General features: G+C 34.0%; 1 protein-coding gene across 1 annotated transcript; it reads right to left on the reverse strand.

The window, feature by feature from the left end:
* Positions 1–11,912: 11,912 nt before the first annotated feature.
* LOC136226361 (adenosine kinase 2) lies at positions 11,913–16,284 on the reverse strand. Its single transcript, XM_066014809.1, has 12 exons — positions 16,115–16,284; positions 15,191–15,244; positions 15,010–15,056; positions 14,870–14,901; positions 14,670–14,771; positions 14,522–14,589; positions 13,652–13,728; positions 13,464–13,561; positions 13,315–13,385; positions 13,172–13,238; positions 12,906–13,089; positions 11,913–12,336 (listed from the first exon to the last, which is right to left on the reverse strand). The coding sequence occupies exons 1-12, from the start codon at positions 16,195–16,197 to the stop codon at positions 12,194–12,196; spliced, it is 1,026 nt and encodes a 341-aa protein (XP_065870881.1). The 5' UTR covers positions 16,198–16,284; the 3' UTR covers positions 11,913–12,193.
* Between the last annotated feature and the right edge of the window lie 5,356 nt (positions 16,285–21,640).

Genomic DNA, 21,640 nt, shown 5'->3' on the forward strand with positions numbered 1-21,640 from the left:
TGGTGGAGAACGGTGACGACTTGATAGAACGAAGGCTAAAATTTATTCTGCTGTTAACCTTATAGATCAGACTAGCTATTCACCATATCAAAATCTTAAAATTAAAGAAGCACTCAATCCAATCACAAGTCTGCGGAACTTCAAAATACTTCAATCCAATCACAAGTCTGCGGAACTTCAAAATAAAATTCATAAAATAAACAATCCTAAAATGCAATCGGTCGCTGGAATCACAGATCAATACTCTGAGTTTTTGAAAAATGATTCCTAAATTTGAACCACATCAACTAAAAACACAAAAAGGTGAAAAGAATCTTGAAGTTATGGAAAACGAGAGAGAAAGAAGCTTCAACGTCTTTGAGAATCTTAGGTGAAATTATGTTTTATGTCCGTATGATTAAAAGGGTTTTTTAAATTGCTGAGTTTATAGAAACAGAGTCTTAGAACTGATTGGCAGAGGATGAAGATAAGTACATATTGGAAGAGAATAGTGAAGAAGGAGTAGGAAAGTTAGATTGAAAAACGTTAATGATTATAAGGTTCTTTTTTAAATTACCGAGTTGGTAAATTTATCGACACATGTTACATTTTGTATGGCAGGTCCTTTGTATTTGTTGGAAGACCCGGACTCTACAATAAAATTCCTTTTTTTAGTGATAAAAAAATATAATAGAATATATAATATACTGATTTTAATTATATTATTATATTTATCTATAAAAAGATTTTTTTATCCGTACTATATTTAAGAGTTTTGCATAATTTAAATTAATCCCTAAAATCTCTTTAATTCTCTACATATCTATATATAATATAAAACATTAATGATGGAGCTGAGGTGTCACTTCCTCATTTTTTTGTGATAAAAAATACAATAATATATAATATATAATTTTAATTATATTATTATATTTATATATAAAAAGATTATTTTATCTGTACTATATCTAAGAGTTCTGCAGAATTTAAATTAATCCCTAAAATCTCTCTAATTCTCTGCATATCTATATATATATAATATAAAACAGTAACGATGGAGTTGAAGTGTCACTTCCTCCTTTTTTAGTGATAAAAAATATAATAGAATATATAATATATTAATTTTTAATTATATTATTATATTTATTTATCTATAAAAAAGATTATTTAAAGTGAAAATGAAAATAAACTAATAATATTTAATTTATAAAGCACCTTTATATCATTAATTGTAATTATTAGATTATATTTTTGTTAATATTTATATGTTAAGATGAATCCGTGCATCGCACGGGCCAAAAACTAGTTTATATCTAAAAGTTCTACATAATTTAAATTAATCCCTAAAATCTCTCTAATTTTCTGCATATCTATATATAATATAAAACAGTAACGATGGAGCTGAGGTGTCATTTCATTATTTTTTACTGATAAAAAATATAATATATAATATATTAATTTTAATTATATTATTATATTTATCTATAAAAAGATTATTTAAATTAAATGTGAAAATAAAATAATAATATTTAATTTATATACTATATCTAAGAGTTCTACAGAATGTAAATTAATCCCTAAAATCTCTCTAATTCTCTGAATATCTATATCTAAAAGCTCTACATAATTTAAATTAATCCCTAAAATCTCTCTAATTCAATGCATATCTATATATAATATAAAACAGTAACGATGGAGCTGAGGTGTCACTTCATTATTTTTTACTGATAAAAAATATAATATAATATATAATATATTAACTTTAGTTATATTATTATATTTATCTATAAAAAGATTATTTAAATTAAATGTGAAAATAAAATAATAATATTTAATTTATATAACACCTTTATATCATTAATTGTAATTATTAAATTATATTTTTGTTAATATTTATATATTAAGATGAATCCGTGCATCGCACAGGTCAAAAACTAGTTAATGTTTAAATTTCTTTATAAATGTTTTTCCTTTCATTATATGAGGACAACGTTGAGAAAAAACACATTTAATGCTCATTGAAAATTATAAAATGTCAAATAATTTGAACAAAAAAATTTCTTAAAACGACAATTATAATTAAACTAAGGGAGTATTTCTTACTTTGTTTAATACATCATTTGTCCATTAGACTTGTTCAAGAAGATTGATTGGCCCTCTGAACTTTCAAAGTGTCTATATAGCCTTAACATGTTCTGATAGCCCCATTCACTTGCTTAAAATGTAGTTAAGTAATCACTCGGTTGCAAAAAAGTAAGATGTATGCGGAAGATGTGTTATATGCGGTTCAGAAAAGTTAAACGATCAAGGTCGGGGTGTGAAATTTTAATATTAGCAAGGATATGTTTTACAGTTGGGAAAAGTTCTGCGAATTCCATAAGCGCATCGGTCACACCACGGAGGAATGAAAACACTATTCCCGCGAATGCGAGAAACTCCTCTTACAGGGTTCATCAATGTCACGCAGCGAAAGGAGGAAGACTCCACACGCGATGCCCTCATCGACAAGAAGACCCGCCGGCCAAACGACCCCGATACCAAGGTGCGATCAATGCCATTTAAGAAGGGGCACCGTCCCTCCCTCACCCCAGTCCAAAGAAACTTAAGGGGCCACATAGAGAAACACTAGCGGTCAGCCCCCCATTGCGAATGGTCCACAGTGAAGCCCTCATCGTGTCCTTACCCATCAATAACTTCATGGTCCACTGCATCCTGGTAGAAACGGGCAGCTCGGTCAACCTCTTGGCTTGGAAAGCCCTCAAAGCCAAGAAAAGGATCTGAGAAGGGACTTTTCCGTTAGTCAGACACTCCGACATCAAGGTACTAGTCTTGGGGACTATATCTCTGAGCGTGGTTTGCAAGGAGGGTGCCAAGGCAATCGAAGTGCATGCAGATTAGGTTGTCATCAACATCCTCTAGCGTATAACACAATCCTGGGGGCGACCCCTCTTGGCAAACGTCAATGCATCAGTCAACATCTGTGACCTGGCTATCTCCCTCCCCATCGACCAAGGCAAGATGACCATCCAAGGGGACATTCAGCTGGTCAAAGAAATCCACTAGGCGTCCACAACGACAGAGTGCACGACCCTTGTCATCGACACCATAGGAAGGTTTGATGACTTTCGTACCTACACGCCACAATCCTTAGAGCTCCTAGCGCCATTCACAATGGCGGAAGGCAAGGTAGTCCAGCTAGGGACACTCATTCATATGGTGTTAGAATTGTAGGTACCCCAAGCACTTAAGGACCATGCAGATATATTCGCTTGGACCATGGCAGACATCACGGGGGTGCCAACCAAACATGCATTAGTCCTGACATGGCCCCCATCGAGCAAAAGCCCCCGCTCCATGCTAGGGACAAGCAAAAGGCCATACGAGAAGAAATCGACAAGCGCAAAGTCATAAGTTTCATTAGACCGGTTTAATATCCGATGTGGCTTTCTAATGTTTTACTTGTAAAGAAAGCTTCTGGAAAGTATCGTATGTGTGTCGAGTTCACGAATCTTAATAAAGCTTGCCCTAAGGATTTCATAAAGTATAATTTAATTTAAAAATTAATTTTTTTAGTCTCAAAAGTGTAAAAATTGATTTAGTAAAAAAATAGTACGTAAAAGTTAAGAAGTTATTTAGGAAACAAAATCAAATAGATAAATAAAAGCTTTTAATGAAAAAAAAATGAGGTTCAACGGGTTTGAACACTAATTTCTTAAAAATTAAACAATTTCTATTTTTTTATTTTAATTAAATTTTTTTATAGTTTTCATAAACTATAATTTAATTTAAAAATTAAGTTTTTTTTAATCTCAAAAGTGAGGTCTAAGGGATTTGAAATTAGTACCTCTTATGATAAAAATATCTTTTAACCAACTCAACCATTTTAAAATATTGAAATTATAATACAAAAACACCAAGATAAACTAAAATTAGGAAGGGCTATCAAATACGGAACCAATATTACTCAAGGATGAGTCGGGGGTCCCCTGGGCTGAACTTTATTGCAATTATCAATAAAAGTGACCCCGGTGCACTACCGTCCCCGCACCACAAGGGTGTACTGCGGACTCGAACCTGTGACCTTTGGTCACATGACAACAACGTTTTACCGTTGCACCAAAGCTCGCCCTCAAATGTTGGTGATAAAATTAAAAAAAAAAAAACAATCACAGAAATAATACATGATTAAATCAACAAATATATAGAAGAAATTAGAATTTGTGATAAACATCAATTATTTCTAAATATTTTAGAATTTTGAAGAGCAATTGGAAGATTTGTAGCAGGAACTGTACTGCAAAACAAATTGCATGCATTTTCACAATCTTCTGGAGATCCAGTAGTCGCCTGCATACACATTGGCAAGCAATCCTTTACACATGCCTTTATTAATATTATGTCATTTGGAATTTGAGCCTTTGTCATTGTTATCAACATTATTACCAAAATAACTACTGTTTTAATCTTCATTTCTTCTACTTTATTTTGGAACTTGAGATTAATTATCAACATTTAATTAGCACCCTATTTATACATATAAAACTGTTTTATTGTTTAGATTGTTTAGCCAACAAGGATTAATTAGGTATGTTGTTATATTAATTAAACATGTTCTTCAAGCTAATTAAATCTTTAGCTTCTTTTTAACCTACTAACTCTACAATTTTAGTAACTGAAACAATTATAACCATTGGGTTTTAACTAATTAATATTGGGTAACCATGAGTTGTTTTATCAGAAAAAAAAAAAACATGAGTTAATTAATTTCAAGTTATCAAAAAGGATTTCTAATTAATTACCGAACAAGAACCAATTAACTAATAATTTAACAAGTTTTCTTAATTTAATCAATTATTATTAGCTACATTATTAGTTACTTTAGATGATAACATTAGGCTAAAATAATGAAATTGTCCACTATGGATTTATTTGATAAGTTGTACCAAATCAATTACAAATAACAACAACAAAGTCTTAGTTCCAAAATGATTCGGGATCGGTTAACATGAACCATCATATAAAACCGTGAAATCAAGTCGTGTCGGCGACATAAATTCTTTCCCTCCTATCCACTACCATATTTTCCTCAATCCCCAATAAACTCATATCACTCTTGATTACCCTCTTCCAAGTTTGCTTAGGTATTCCCCTACCCTCACTATTACATCCATTTGCCACTCTTCAGTCTTCCTAACCGGCGGATCAAGCGTTCTTCGCCTTACATGACCAAACCACCTTAGTCCGTTTTCCCTCATTTTATTCTCAATAGATGTAACCCCTACTTTTGTCCTAACTATTTCATTACTCACCCGATCCTTTCTCGTATGACCACACATTCATCTCAACATATGCATCTCCATCACCGACATCTTATGAATATGACAGTGTTTCACTGCCCAATACTCCGTACCATATAACAATGTTGGTCTAATTATCATACGGTAAAATTTTTCCTTCAATCTATTAGGCATGCCGGGATCACAAAAGAAACCGTAGCACTCTTCCACTTCGTCCAACCAGATTTAATCTTATGATCAACATCTCCATCTACTTCTCCATCCATTTGGATAATAGACCCTAAACACCGGAAGCGATCCGAGGCTTGGACAACTCTCTCATCCAAGGTGATTGTCCCCCGCCTCCCTACTCCTATCGCTGCTAAACTTACACTCCAAATATTTTGTCTTACTTCGGCTCAACTTAAAGCCTCTAGATTCCAAAGTTTGACTCCATAGTTCTAACTTCCTCTTCACGCCTTCTTTCGTCTCATCAACCAACACAATATCATCTGCAAACAACATGCACCATGGTATACCATCTTGAAGTGAACTTGTTAGTTCATCCATAATGATGGCAAAAAGAAATGGGCTAAGTGCGGAACCTTGATGCACTCCAATCGTAATATGGAACTCTTCGGTCTTTCCAACACTGGTACGTACACTCGTGCACGCTCCCTCATATATGTGCTTTATGATGTCAATATATTTTTGCGAAATGTCTTTTCTTATTAAGGTTCACCAAAGTACTTTCCTTGGTATCTTATCATATGTCTTCTCCAAGTCAATGAAAACCATATGCAAGTCTTTCTTCTTATTCCGATAGTGCTCCATTAATTGTCTCATTAGATGGATGGCTTCCATAGTTGATCTTCTTGACATAAAGCCAAACTGGTTTTCCGAGATCTTCACCGTCATCCTTAGCCTTTGTTAGATCACTCGCTCCCAAAGTTTCATAGTGTGACTCATTAATTTGATTCCTCAATAGTTGACACAATCTTGGACATCGCTTTTGTTCTTATACAAAGGGATTAGGATATTTTTCCTCCATTCTGGTGGCATCCTATTGTTTCTCCAAATTTTGTTGAAGTACATTGTCAACCATTCGATTCCTCTCTTTCCCAAACATCTCCAAATCAATTACAAATATCAAATTTAATTTTTGTTTTTTTTTTGTTTTTTTTTTCACATTTTGTTATCTTTGGAGAGTTCTTCACAATTTAGTGTTTTTCTACGTAGTAAACTATAAATGTACTCCTTTTTTTAGCAGATATAAATATACTCTTATGTAAAAAAATTGATACGTATGATTTTCCGTTATACAAATTTCTTTGTCAATCTCTCTGCAATGAATATATATAACAATTTAGATAAGTACATGGGTCGGATTTGACCGGGCTTGAAACATGTTCACTGCAGTCTAAGTCTAAACTAGTACACTATTAATTTAGGCAACTTCTAGTGGAAGTAGACTCACGTTTTAAATCAAATCACAAGCCTTTCCCAAACAATTCCACTTAAAAAAGATTATAAGTTTTTTTTTCCATTCCAAACTCTTACCCGTTCATTTTTTAGTTATTTGTACCCGTTTCATTACCCTAACAAATATACTTCTTAAATCTCATACTTTTTCCATTTAAATCGCGGGTACACGTCAGTACTCTTACTTAAGAGCATTGCATAAAATAAATAAATTACAAATTAAACAAAATATAAATTTAATAACCATCCATAAATTTAACAAACATTCTAAATCCATCAAATTGTCATGAAATTAAAATACACTAAAAATGAAAATAAAATGTTCATTTTGATACAACATTGTACGAGATTGTCAGCAGATTATGAATTTGTGGAAATAAATGTCCCTTCTTGTCATCATAATTGTTCTTCCGTGTAACTTAACTTGTTTGCTATTATTGCTTGCTGGGCCTTGAAATAGAGGAATGAAAATGTTTTCCATAATCGTTTACCTAATGTTGAAACAACTGATTACGTGGTATAGCAAGCAATCAAGTAGATGCACAAAGTTTTTACGGGGTGTTTGTTAAAAGGGATATAGGAGGTGGGATAGGGATAAAAAAACACGAGATAAGTTATTTCGTGTTTGTTTTGGAGATATAAGAGTGAGACAAATGAGAGATAAGTCTTTTATCCCTAAAATCCTATACCCAAGAGGGGGGTGGTATAATGAGGTGGGATAAGCTCCTGCGATTTTAATAGGATGGAAAAGTCAATCTTATCCCTCAAATTAATGTTATGTAGTTTAAATAAAGTTAAAATAGTAAAATGTATTATTTTATTTCTATCCCTATGCCACGTACCAAACATTGAATAATAATTCTCCACTATCATATTTTTATCTTTATCCCACTCATTTATCCTTATCTCTATCCCAACCTTTATCATTATCGCTATCCCAATAGAATATCAAACGCCTCGTTAATCCAAGTCCGATCGATGGCACCTCCCAGAGTGGAGCTGGGTGAAATTAAGCACTAATAGAGCTTGCAAAGGAAATCTTGGCATGGCCTCTCAGCGTGTGGTATCGTCAGAGACTGCAAGGGAAATTGGTTGGTAGGATTCACGGCAAATATTGGTATCTGTTCAACCTTCCTTGCTGAAGTTTGGAGTGTAGTCTTTGGCATTGAGCAGGTGTGTAAAAAAGGGTTTAGAAAAGTGATAGCGAAGCTTGACTCACAGACTGTTCCGAGATTCATGAATAAGAAAATCTATCAAAAGCATCCATTTTCATGGATTATTAATAGATGTCAAAAGTTGAGTGATCAGGACTGGGTACTGAATTTTGTCTATACTTATCGAGAAGGTAATCGAACAACGGACTAGATAGAGAATTTCGCAGGGGAATCTTCCTTTGGATCATGTGGTGTGCTTCTTGTAGGCATCCAGGACATCATCTGGGACGATTGTATATGGGGTTACCTTTGATATATTGATCTAACCTTTTCTGTTGCTTTCGGGTATTAGCTTTCCTCCTCTTACCAAAAAACGACAATCTTCATTTTTTTTTCTCCATTCGGCCTCCACATTCATCGACATTAAAGAGAATAAAATTTTATGTGTCCAAATATATGGCAGATATCGGGTATTCTAGAGGGTGATCTCATACCGATCATGGGTAATTTTTTTGGATCTCATACTCATCTCATATCCTTTTATGCAGGGTCAAATAATGTCACGTATCTGCAAACCCCGTACTTATTGTCATACTTAATCAAATCCCCTTCCTCGCATCAATTTGATACTAAATTGCATGGAGATGGTGATAGGCATATAATTGATCCTAATAAAACATACCTTATGTGATATAAATGGGGCTAATTAAGGCTTAGGGTTGCATAAATTAAGGACTAAAAAGGGTTTTATGCAGATCTTGAATAGAGAAGTCAAAACAGCTGTCGTGCAGCCTGTTTTGCAGGAAAAAGGTGAAAGCAACCTTCGAACCAGCGGATAAAGCTGCGAAGTGGCGAGGACAGCGAGGACAGGGAGCGGAATCAGGAATAGGCGACCTAAAGCAACATGATGATATGAAGTTTCTGACCTTGAGTGTTCAAGTGTCAACAAGTTACCACCCATTTGGATGAAAGAACAATTCACCCTTTTTAAAGAACAATCCTTTTTGTAATATATTATGATTATTAATTCTCGAAGCCTCCCTCCTTTAAATATAGAACAATAGTGGAGGGAAGGCACACACTTCCTTTTTCGGATAATTTTGGAGAGCCAAAAGCTCTCTAAGAACTTCAAGAACTCCATTGATGGAGTATCATTGCTCAACTTCAGGTTGTTCACTCTTCGACATGAGTGAGTAGTCATTTGAATGGGCTAGGCCGGCTAAGGGCTGGTACTATAAGTTATCTTAGTTTTTTTTATGAATGAATGATGTTATGGTATGTGGTGTTTAATGATGCTTCAAAATGCATGCTTTAGTATGTATATCTCAATGTTAATGAATGATGGGGAACTGCTTTCATTGTCATGTATCTCTCATTAAACATACAAAACCCGAAGTAGGAATACAAGGGGTTTGTATCAAGGGTTTTCTAAAAGATGAAACGTTGTTTCATTCTTAATGCAAGAAAGAACCAACTTTAAGGACGCTTAAAGCTGTAGTAAATCTTAGAATCTTAAGAACACACGAAAGTTGACTTAAGTGAGTCTAAAGTAGAGACTTTGACCTCACCATATTTCATTCATGAATAAATAGACGAAAGTGGTACTTTCAGTAGCCCGTTCCTGCCGTAGCTTAGCCTGTTCCACCTTCTTATAGAAACAACCATCAAATTCTGATCACACTAGTTAAAGTCGTTAGATTTTAGCCATTCCAAATCAATCACACGAAAACCATTTTTCAACTAAAGAAAGAAGTTAAGTCACTACGAACACCCTGTTCTATAAGGTTTTTCTGTTAAAATTATTCATCAATCCCTAAGGAGACGATACTTTACTTACTGAAATATTACTTATATCTAGTGCACTTGCTAGAGTCTACTTTGAGGACAACAGATGGTGTTACACACATTGTAATATATTTTTACTAATACTAAAACTCACTAATGTGATAAATAAAAAGTAAATAACTATTTACTCTTTATTTATCATATTTAAATAATTCTAAATTATTAGAAAATAGAAAGTTGTGATTTTTTTTTTAAACAAAGCTGTGAACCACTAACTATGCCTAATTTTGCTCTAAGAATTATAGAATACAAGAGGAGGGCCATATTCTTCTCTTGTATGTTTGAAATTCAAGACTTAGAATCTTTGATATTCTACTATATATATCTATCTCTAAGATTGAGAACAAATTTCCATAATTTTTTTGTAAATCTACCAAAAGAAAAGAAGAAGTTAAGATAGGAAATGAATTGCAAATGGAGGATAATCCTAATGTTGACATTAGTAATAATGATTACAAAAGGAAGATGTAAAGATGAAAAAGTGAAGGCAGAACTTAGTGATTGTGGAAAGAATTGTATGCCATCATGTCTTCAACAAACGCGTGGAAGCTTAGATGCATGTGCTCAAGGTTGCGCTGAATATTGCAAAAACAAGGCTGAAGGAATTTCTACCTCTAACTCTAACTCTGCTGTTATTGAGGACCTTAAACAATCTGTTTCTCCTCCTAAACAAATATTACCTTAATTCTCTTTTTCTTTTTTCTTAAATTTCATCTCGATGCTTTCATTTTCTTAATTTGTATGTTTTATTTGTAAGTACATGTATATGCATAATATCCTTAGTTGTCTGATTATTATTAACATAGTCCTGTAGTGGGACTTGTATACACATCTATAGATTCTTCAATATACTCACTAAATTGAATATTCATGTTAATTTATCAAATGTGGAAGCGTATCTAAATTTGTAGCCCCGTGGATTAAGTGGAATGAACAAAGACTTGGATTCATTTACCTTTTAGTATATCTATTAGCCAAACTGTTAGTAAATAATTCAATGCAGGTAAAATTTTAAATTAATGGCGGAATCAAGAAATGTTACAAAAATTAGTCTTAAATAATATTTTTGTCTATGAAAATAAGAATTGTATAATAATATGATCTTCGCAAGTTTTTTTGTTTTCTGTAATAATAATGTGTCCTTCCTTGTTTGTGTCCTTAAATGCATGTCAAGAAACATGGGTCTCAAGCACAAGAGAGAGGACTTGCCTAAGAAGACAAACATTAGGGATAAATTTTACGGTACTTCGAGAGTAATACACCTAACTAATAAAAATCGTTTTGCATACCACAATAGGGAAAATGATTAATATAAAAAAAAAATGTATACATATGACGTTGATTGATTTTGCGGATGCATTACTCCCAGAATTCCCTAAAACAATTCCTTATAAGAGGCACCCCTCCAGTTAGGCTTGTTTTCATACATGTCTTGAATCATTTCAAGAAGTCTTAGGGTGTTTCGGACATAACCTGCATATATGGATCATCGAGAGACAAACGCCGTCAAAAGGGGATGTGTTGCTTATAAGAGGCAAGTACCCTTTATTATGACCAAAATCTTCCTAAGTAAGCCCCGAGTTAGTCCCATATGTATAACTTCTTTTTAAAACAAGATTGGGTGTATATTGCCTCTCATATCAATTGTAATACATGTTTAATTCCTCATTTAGAAGTCAAACCTATCATATTCCCTTCCTAAACACGGGCTCGAGTGTTAGGAATGGCCTCTTGCCAAAAAAAACCGCAGAGGAAGACTTGCCCCCAATACACCCTTGTGGTGAGACCCCTCCATGAACCCTCGCTTAGTGGGAACGCATTGTGCACCGGGCTGCCTTAAATGTATGATTTAATATTAACATCAATCACGAATTAAAAAAACAAACAATTGAACATTTAGTGGAATTTACAGAGGTTCAACGCCTTACCACTCGGACCAACCCTCATTGGCAAATATATGTTTATCTAATTTACAAAATCTAGTAGTTGACTTCCATCGATAAAAATTGCCTAACCACCAAAGTTTTTCTCAAAACATGAGGAACATGGATGCGACCACCTTCAGACCAACTTTCATCTATATGCTTACGTGACTATTTTCAATAAATCAAATACCATATAATACCTTCATTTCTTAAAAAAAAAAAAAAAAAAAAAAAAGCATTGAAATCAGCAATGAGAAGAAATATTTCTAACCGCATAAATATAAATTTCACTATCACATCTGTTATTGAATCTCAATTCAAAGAATACCATACTCATCCGAACCAAAACCGGAGTGATGAAAATTATGAACTCTCTTTTAAGACACCATAAATTTCCTCATCCGTGGAAGGGACAAGGATCTCTATAGCACATACGTTACAAATGCTGAAAATAAGAAAATCCTCTACCAAATGATTGGGTTCAGGAGTAAATAATGTGGCCGCCGCAAAAGGGACAGTAGAGAAATGACCCTTAACAGAAATCAGGCTTCTCTGGATAAGTGCAGCCTGACCTCTGGATAATCACATTTGCTGCATAGGTTGCAGCTTTTACACAGTCTTCAATAGGCTTCTCCTGCACCAGCTGTGACAAAAATCCGCCAACAAATGCATCCCCTGCCCAAACATACAGCTAGTGTGATTAGTATTAATCAACAAATATTAGGGTTAATTACAACTAGTGTGATTAGTACACTTTTATTTTCCTATGCATCGAACGAGTCTGTTGTAGCATATCATTGAAACTAACAACAGCTGGGTTCACAATCTTAAACTCTGATATCCACGGACCTTATATCACTATGCAAGATATAAACATGCAGCAAGCCAAATAGATGCACTATCTGTATCTAAATTCACATGCTATCAATATGAACAAACAAAGCATCAAGTTGGCCCTTCAACTTGGCTTGCAATTTGCTTTCAAATTAACTTCATGTATCAATTTGCTCCTTTAACTTTACCTTTTTATCAAATTAGTCCAAATTTACAAGCATCGGCATAAAAAAGTTGACACAAAACATATCACAAACCATATGTTGACGTGTAAATTTTAACTAATTTGACCAAAAAGTGCAATGTGGACTAGATTGATACTTAAAGTTCATTTTCCAGCAAATTGATCCAAGTTGATCCTTCAACCCAATGTGAATTTGTTATAATAATGGAACAATGAGAGGATGTACCTGCTCCATTGGTATCAACCAGCTTCTCCTTTGGCAACAAGATTACAGGGAATAATTTCACCTTCCCATCCTCAGCAATCACAACAGGGTCCGCACCTTGAGTAATAACAGTAATTCTTTTATGTGTCCCTGATGCCTTAGGCAACTGAGAGATCTTAATAGCAATCTCCTCTACATTATCAGTCTGGGAAACAGAGTATCCAAACAAATTAATTTCATGAAGTAATGTAATTATCTGCTTAAACAAATACTAAAATAGAACTTACGTTCCATCCATGGACCTTTGAGAATGTCCTAGCTTCAGTCTCATTTCCAAATACATAATCTACATAACTGCATAAGAAAGACACATAAGCATTGAACTACCAAAAGAAACCATAGTTGAAGAAGAAGAGGACAGAAAGCTTACGGTAGAACTTTCACTTGGACATCCTTGAAGAATTCGCAGATGAATGGAGCAGAGAGATTCATTGTAAAAACCTGCAAATGAGCGTGTAAAACCTCTGACATTTGAAACAGTACAATACGAATATAAATGAAAGAAGAAAAAAGCTTTACCTTGTTATTTGCAGCTGCATGTTCAGCAACAAGTTGAATGGTTTCTGGAGATACGGTAAGGAAAAAACCAGCAATGTAGAAATATTTTGCTTTCTCAACTGTTCAATAAGAGTTGTATACAGGTTAGATCAACAAGATGACAAGCCAACAACTACACGAACAAAACAATTAACTTCAAGAAAAATTACCGAGTGCCCAATTTTCTGGTCTCTTCAAATGCTCAGACTTGTAGCAATTTGCAGCAGATAAATTTGCAATTAGTGATCTGCAAAAACAATCAATTTTTAAACCAGCAAAATATTAGCAAAATAAATCAGGCAAATAGATTGTTTCTATTATAGTATACAGATTTTTTCATTTCCACATTTCGATGATGCAATATGGATCACTGTTTTGGGATGACCTCCTGAATTCAGGATTAAAAAAACTTCTAATTATACTGGCATAGAGAGATGCAAAAATTAACTAAATTATATTCACATGGTAAGGTACAATACCACAAAACAAGCTGACAATTCATGGTCAAAATCTCAATGTGCATTTAATTTCAAACAATTGTAAACCATCAATATGGACCTTCTACTTTTCTCTTCTTTGATAGGGCGAACACCAACAATGAACAAACAGTAATACTGCATTTCACCATAAATTCAAGAAAGTCATATCGGCCACACATAAAGCATGAAAGAGTAAAAACATTTACTCCATATTAACAAAATAAATGTAGGATATACTAATAAAGAGATTTCAAGTTTGGTCAACTTCAATGAAGCAGCTCATTTTCCAGAAAACACAAAGCACTTTCAAACTCAATGGGACTTCCTAACTTACAACGGGTTTGTTATATCCAATAAACTATTCAACCAGATTTTTTTCATCAATCATGAGTAGGTTCAAAATTTACACCTGGTAGAGAAGAAAAATGGAAAAGTTTGAAACTATGAACCACTTAAAACATGGACATGTCAACTATTAAGAAAATATAAGAAAAAAGAGCCAACAGAGTAAAAGATATTCAATTGCAAATCATAAATATAAACTAATAAGGTCAAACCGACCTCTCACCACCAACAACACAGACAGCACATGTCCCTGTTGGAGCAGTCTCGTCCTCATAATAATGAACCTGAAAAATGGATAATATATCACATCCTTCACAACATATAATATCCCAAAAATTGTAAATAGAAGATATATAGTAATTACTTTAACACCAGCTTGCGTACATTCTTTCTTCATTTCCTCTCCAAATTTATCCTTTCCAATGCAGCCAATATAGCTTGTTGAACCAGGAATTTGAAGCATCCACTGCAAAAACAAAAGATTGGGGTGCACAGAATGATAAGTAAATTGTAACAGTAGCATATCCATAACATCTATGGTGCTACATGATAACAGAAGCAAACCTGAGCTACTTTGATTGAATTTTGAGTAGCACCTATACATAACATGACAAAGAAATATCAATTAGCTTACAATATCAATAAGTCTAATTATACAGTAATCCAACATAATCAACTTCAAAAACATTGTAATCTAATTTCACCTCCAGCAATATATTCTACATTGCTTTTGTTAGCCATCTCCTCGTACCTTCAAAATGGAATTCTTTAAGCATCAATAAAAAAAATTATGGCATTTCTCAGTAGTGGAATTAAATAATTTATGTTTCAGCAATATAATTACTGTAGTAAAAAAATGATAATCTAACGAAAGCAAGTGCTTACATTGGCAAATGCTTCTCTTCAGCAAGGATAGCATTGTTAAGCTTGACATCATATCTATTAAGAGAATCAAGTCAGACGATTAGGAATACGAATTTCAGAAACACAGGCAAATGCAAGAAATGTGGATGGAGCAAAACTACAGGACTAAAGGTAATCACTAAGGATGTAAATGAAGCAAGCTGTTTCTGTATGGCTTGGTAGATACGCTCCTTCAAGCTCGCCCGTATGTACAGGATAGTAATACTCGAGCATAATTTAGAAGCTCATTTAACAAGTGAGCCAAACTTAAGCAAATGCAGAGTCAGCTCATTTAGGCTCATGATCAGGCTTACTTTATTATGTTAAGGCATGAAAGTAAGTTTATTAGCATGCCAAATCAAAATAAGTATTATAGAGCTATAACAATGATAAGCCCAGCATATTCCAATAAATATTAAAATCTGGCTAGCAACTAAAAGTTAATGTAGAAAGATTTGGCTCTCAATGGGCTCGTGAGCTGAATGCAGATCGGATGCGTCCAGCTTAAACCGAGCCTGAACAGGCATATCGTTCCTTGAAGTCTAAATGCAACCATTTGAACGAACAGTAATTTGGATCTCGCAAAGAAAAAGCAGATGCTACAAATTCATCTACACTGGGCAAATAAGATTCGTATAACTTTTGGTTTAAAGCACAACCATACAGTACATCATACACAGGACTAGTAGTAAGCTACAGATCTGACTTTGAAACCAAAAAATACAGTCAATATATACAGATCTTCTATTGAATGTTAAGTAAAACACAACAAATAGAAATGAAATAAATAAAAATGCAAGCTAGAAGACACTAAGTAACAAAGAGCAAACGAAGCAAAAAATGAATACAGATCTGGAGTCAGGAAGACGTACAAATGTAAAGGAGAAATGAAAGATCGAAACTCACTTTTGAAGAAAATCTTCTTCGACAACGGCAGATATGTCCAAGAGAGGATTGCCCATGCCCAAGAGAATTCCTTCGAACGCCATTAGATTAGGAAGAATAGAAGCAGAGATGAAGTGATAATAGCAAGTGTTATGAGAGGGATCCTGAATTGCTGACTATATAGTAGATCTTGAAAACAGAAACGGGCTCGATTTTATAGAATGAGTGGGTGTTGGTAAACTGTCGACATCAGCACCAACCCCCGACGTCGCATTTGTCTACTTTAGCCCTTGGGTTTAAGTAATGGGTTTAACTGGAAATTCGCATCCTAATATGTACTTGAAATTTCAGGTTCATTTAGCTCGATTAGATCACGTTATAGATCAACACTTCCCATTAATCTCCAAACTCTCGAATAAATAAGTGAAAATTAAAATCGGCTCAAAATTGGAAAGTTTATTTATATATTTAAACTCATCACCAATATTTTAAAAATCGGATCGGACCGGCCGGTCGAACCGCAAATCAGTCAAGTATTTGGTCTGGTTTTAACTATACAGGTTTAACTATATCAGACCGCATCAAATTGGGTCGAATTTCGAACCAGTATTGAACCAGTAAACCCGGTTGAACCTGGTATTTTGCCAACTTTTGAAAAAAAATATTGAATTAAAGAAAAAACTAAAAAATTAGACAGTAGAACAGTCTATTTAATTTTAATTTAATTTATTGTGTTAAATTATGGGTTTGATTTTCGATGTGTGAATTTTTAATTAATGTGTTAAATTAAAAATTGGTTATAATGTGTGAATTTTTATATTATCTGCATGCATTTTTAATTTTTAATTAATATGTTAACATAAGAATTGTTTATTATATGCATGAAATTTTTAATTTTATGTTGAATGAAACATGATTTTATATATATATATATATATATTGTTATCCGGTTGAACCAGTTTGGTTCAACCGGTTGAACCTATTAAATTTTGAACCAGTTGTCTCACCGGTTCAACGTCTGGTCCGGTTTTCAAAACATTGCTCATTACAAAACACATTACATATCTAGATTTTTTCATTTAGAAACTAATCATAATACCCCTACATATATATAACAACTTAGACGCTTTTCTACCTTTTTCTTCCTGTGCTTTTTAACACCTGCGAACTTCATTTCTTTTTCTCCTTTTTTTAGTTTATTCTCTTCGATTTCAATGGTAAAAACCAGCAAGAATGCATGTATCTACTGCATTTATGCTTTTTCGACTTAGTTTGGGGTTCTCACTTATCGTTTTTCTGTTTTTGCATCTAAGTGTTAGGGTTTAGTCTTTTATTGTGTTTTTTCGTTAGTTTATAGCTATATTTTGCGAAATGATACTTAGAAATACTTCAAAATGGTAGGGAATAGTTCATTTTGCACAGAAAACGAGTTCGCAAATATGAATTTGCTTCGCGTATTTCGCAAACTGTGAAGCCATATCTTCACAGATTAGGAAAAACCGTGAAACAAATTCATACCTGTGAATTATGCTTTCCCTTCGCAGTTTCTCAAAGAATGAAGCAATGAGTGATTTGCGAATTCACAGTTTCTCTAATGCTTCACGGTTTTGAGAATCTGCGAAGGGAAATTACACTTAGTTTGCTTCACCTTTTTATAAACCGTGAAGCAAACAACTAAACCGACATCTCCTTAAGGACAATACTAGGCAAGATGAAAACTTAAAAATTATGCATAAGTTTGTCTTTGAGGTTCAGAAGGAATCTAAAAGCCTTCAGAAGGATATTACATCTATTTAGAGTCACTTAACTTCGAATCAAAATAGCCACCATCGCTAGTACACTGGAAGTAATTCTTCTAGTAGAAAAGATGGAATCTACAGAGGAATGTCCAATGTGACTTTGGGAAAGTATGGCCACACCACTAAGGATTGTTGGCATATAAATGGATATACTAAATATGATAATACTAAACATGTCATAACTAACCACAAAGGACCCAAAAAGACTTGGGTACCTAAGAAGCCTTGATATTGATACAGGTTGGCCTGAGATGTGTACAGTAGTAAACAAATATGGTATATAGACAGCACATGCTCAAGGCATATGACTGGTGAGGAAACTCAATCCATCACACTCGAACGTAAAAGAGGTGGTACTGTAAGTTTTGGAGATGACAAAAAAGGAATGATAGTAGGATTTGGATCCATCGGAACCAACCCTGCTATTAAAGAAGTCTCCCTAGTCAGAGGCTTGAAGTTCAACTTACTAAGCATGGCTCAGCTCTGTGACAAAGACAGAAGGGTTACCTTCAATGTCTCTAGATGTCAAATCATCGATAATAAGACAAATTTATAATCGTTACTCCTCCTAGAATAGATAATGTTTTCATGCTTTAGAAAATAAGTTTTCAAAAGATATTTGTCTTGTCTCAAAGGAAGAAAATTCCTGGCTATGGCACAGAAGACTTGGTCATGTAAGCATGGACCTTCTGGCCAAATTAGCAAGAAAGCAACTAGTTGAAGGTTTGCCAACTCTGAAATTTGAAAAGAATCACTTGTGTAATGCTTGTCAATGTAGAAAACAAACAAGGACATCTATCAAAAGTAAAAATCTTGTTGAGCCTCTGAGTTTAAAATTTCCATGTTTCAAATGCACCCTGATAAATCGTCGAGCCCTAACAGGTTGAATCTGGGTTTCTTTCAGTTTTTCTGGGATATCATTGGGTCAGAGGTTGTTAGTTCTTGTATTGGGTATTTGGAGCGTGGGGAGTTCTGATGCGCCTCGGAGCTAACGCCCAACGAGACTCACTAAGGGATAAGTGTACCCCGTCGCTACCACGTAATAATCTAGACAAGTCTAGGTATCGAATCCACAGGATTTATTCCACAAGTACCAAACTACTAGGTTTCTAGTGTTATATAGGCTATGAGGGGTTTGAGATTGAGTTTGTTTAAGTTAAACTACTCCTAATTAAGTTATTCTACTCCTAAGTGATCCTTAAATAATGTAATTAACCTGAGGTGAAGCGTGGTGATACGATAATATCAAATTCAATCTATTTTATCAACCAATTGTTAACCTAATCTGAGTCACTTGTGCCTAAGACGATTAACCCTACTTATCCTTCTATGGTTCCTAGCGCGTGATTCCCTTGTAAGGCCGAAACTAGCTCTAAGTCTAAAAAATTTGGGCTTAATCTTCTATAAGGTCGTCAATCTGATAGGCTCTTACTAGGTCAGATTCAGCTCGCAATATGCGCCAAGTAATTGTTTGGAATTATGAATAAGTTAAACCAAAAAGGCAAAGCGTAAGACAAAGATTAAATAAAACAATCAATCGAACAAAATAAGAACTTGAACTAATATTAAAGATGAAGAAAGTATTTGTCACGATGATACAATTAGCCTAGGATTCATAGAATGGATTAGAGGCAAACAGAATATAAAAGAGAAGAAATCCCTTTCAGGGAACCTGTCGACTAATGTAGACGTCTTTCTAGGACTTGAAGGATGGAGCCTTGAATAATCATCGGGGAACGCGGAGCTTGAAGGGTCTTCAATGGCTGACGAAAGGAGGAAGATGATTCTTCAAGGATGGAGGCTATGGTCTTTTATAAAATGAAAGGATCTAAAAACTAAAAATTGATTGATGAAAAACTGATTACAAAATAATTCTCTACTCTCTCTAATTTACAAATTGTCTAACTACTAAATTGGCTAACCTTTTATTCCTAACAAATGGAACTATTTATAATGAAAAACTAAAAGCTATTCTAATGAAAAACTAATTAATAAAACTTATTTCTAATGAAAGACTAATTGATAAAAAGTTATTCCAATGAAACACTAATTAATAAAAAGCTATTCTAATGAGAAACTAACTCTTAAAACATTATCTAATAATCTCTGGGGATGGAAAATCCAATTATTTAAATACAAAAAACCCAAAGATAATCCCTAAAAATCTGCCAAAATATTATGAAGGATTTTCATTTGAATTTGAACTCTTGAGCTGATTCAATGAATCTGGTCAGAAAGGTCGAGTCCAGTGAATATGGTCAGAAAAAGCATCATGATTCTGATCTTTAAAAATCTTCACCTTTATCTCTAAAAATCTACGCAGAATCTCATAAAATATTATTTAGATAATTCACCCAAAATTAATTAATTATCCTACCAAAAATCCTTTTTAATTACCAAGTCAAATTTGATTTATTTTTTGTAGGTTAATTTCTTAATTTTGGGTACAGATAAAGCTCAAAATAACATATAGAGATTAATTTATCAAAAGTGATAAAATACTTGACAAAAATTAGGAATATTTAATAAAATACTAAAAAGGTAATTCAAAACCTAAAATTGACAAAACAATGATAAATTACTATTAAAGCAAATAAAAAGATAATAAAAGATACAAAATAATTCCTAAAACCGTACTAAAATATTGGGGGTTTTGACCCCTATCAAATTCCCGTCAAATCTGAATGATACGATTATTGTTTTAATTCCGAAGATTGATAATCATTAGACAATGAAGGATTTTAGGCCCATATCCCTTTGTAATGTCCTTTACAAGTTTATTGCTAAAGTGTTAGCTAATAGACTAAAAGGTGTGTTGCCCTGCCTAGTATCAGAGAACCAATCTGATTTTATCCTAGAAGGTCAATAACTGATAGTATCATGATAGCCTTTGAATCCTTAAGTCATATGAAGAGGAAATCTAGAGGAAAGTTGGGTGAGATAGCCCTGAAATTGGATATAAGGAAGGCTTATAATAGGGTTGATTGGACTTTCCTCCATCATGTTATGATCAAATTAGGCTTCTCTTTGGTTGGGTTGAATGGATAATCCTCTATGTCACTACTGTGGAGTACTCGGTATCGGTTAGTAGCAGGTTTGTGGGTCCTATAAAATAGGGCAAAGGCTTGAGGCAGGGAGATTCGCTTTCGCCTTACCTTTTTATCATGTGTGCTGAGGTCCTTTCCAAGCTGATTAGTAAGGCTGCAACTGAAGGGGTCAGTTCATGGTTGCCAGATTGTTAGGGGAGCCCATGTCATAACTCACATTTTCTTTGTGGATGATAGTTTTATGTTTTTCAGGGCTTCTATGGAAGAATGTTATAAGGTGGGGGAAATCCTAGCTGAGTGTGAGGTACCTTCTGGTCAGGTTGTTAATTTGCAGAAATCACGTATATTCTTCATCCTTAAATATCAATTCAGAGATACATAGGGAGGTGTGCTCCTCGATCCATGTGTCTCAACCTCTTGATGCTGGTCGTTACCTTGATCTTCCGTCTCTGATCGGGAAGTCAAAAGTGACTATTTTTAGCTTGTTCAATGATAGGTTGAGGAAAATGTTGAGTACTTGGAGTTTTCAGTTCCTATCAACGGCAGGTAAATATGTATTAATTAAAGTCGTGGCTCAATCTTTACCCATTTTTTGCACGAGTGTGTTTATCTTGCCTAAATCTTTATGCCTGGAGTTGGAGAGGATTATGAACTCCTTCTGGTGGGGTATGAAACCAAGGGGTAGGAGGTCGATCTATTGG

Source organism: Euphorbia lathyris, chromosome 4 (genome assembly GCF_963576675.1).
Source record: "Euphorbia lathyris chromosome 4, ddEupLath1.1, whole genome shotgun sequence".
In the NCBI taxonomy this organism is placed as follows: Eukaryota; Viridiplantae; Streptophyta; class Magnoliopsida; order Malpighiales; family Euphorbiaceae; genus Euphorbia; species Euphorbia lathyris.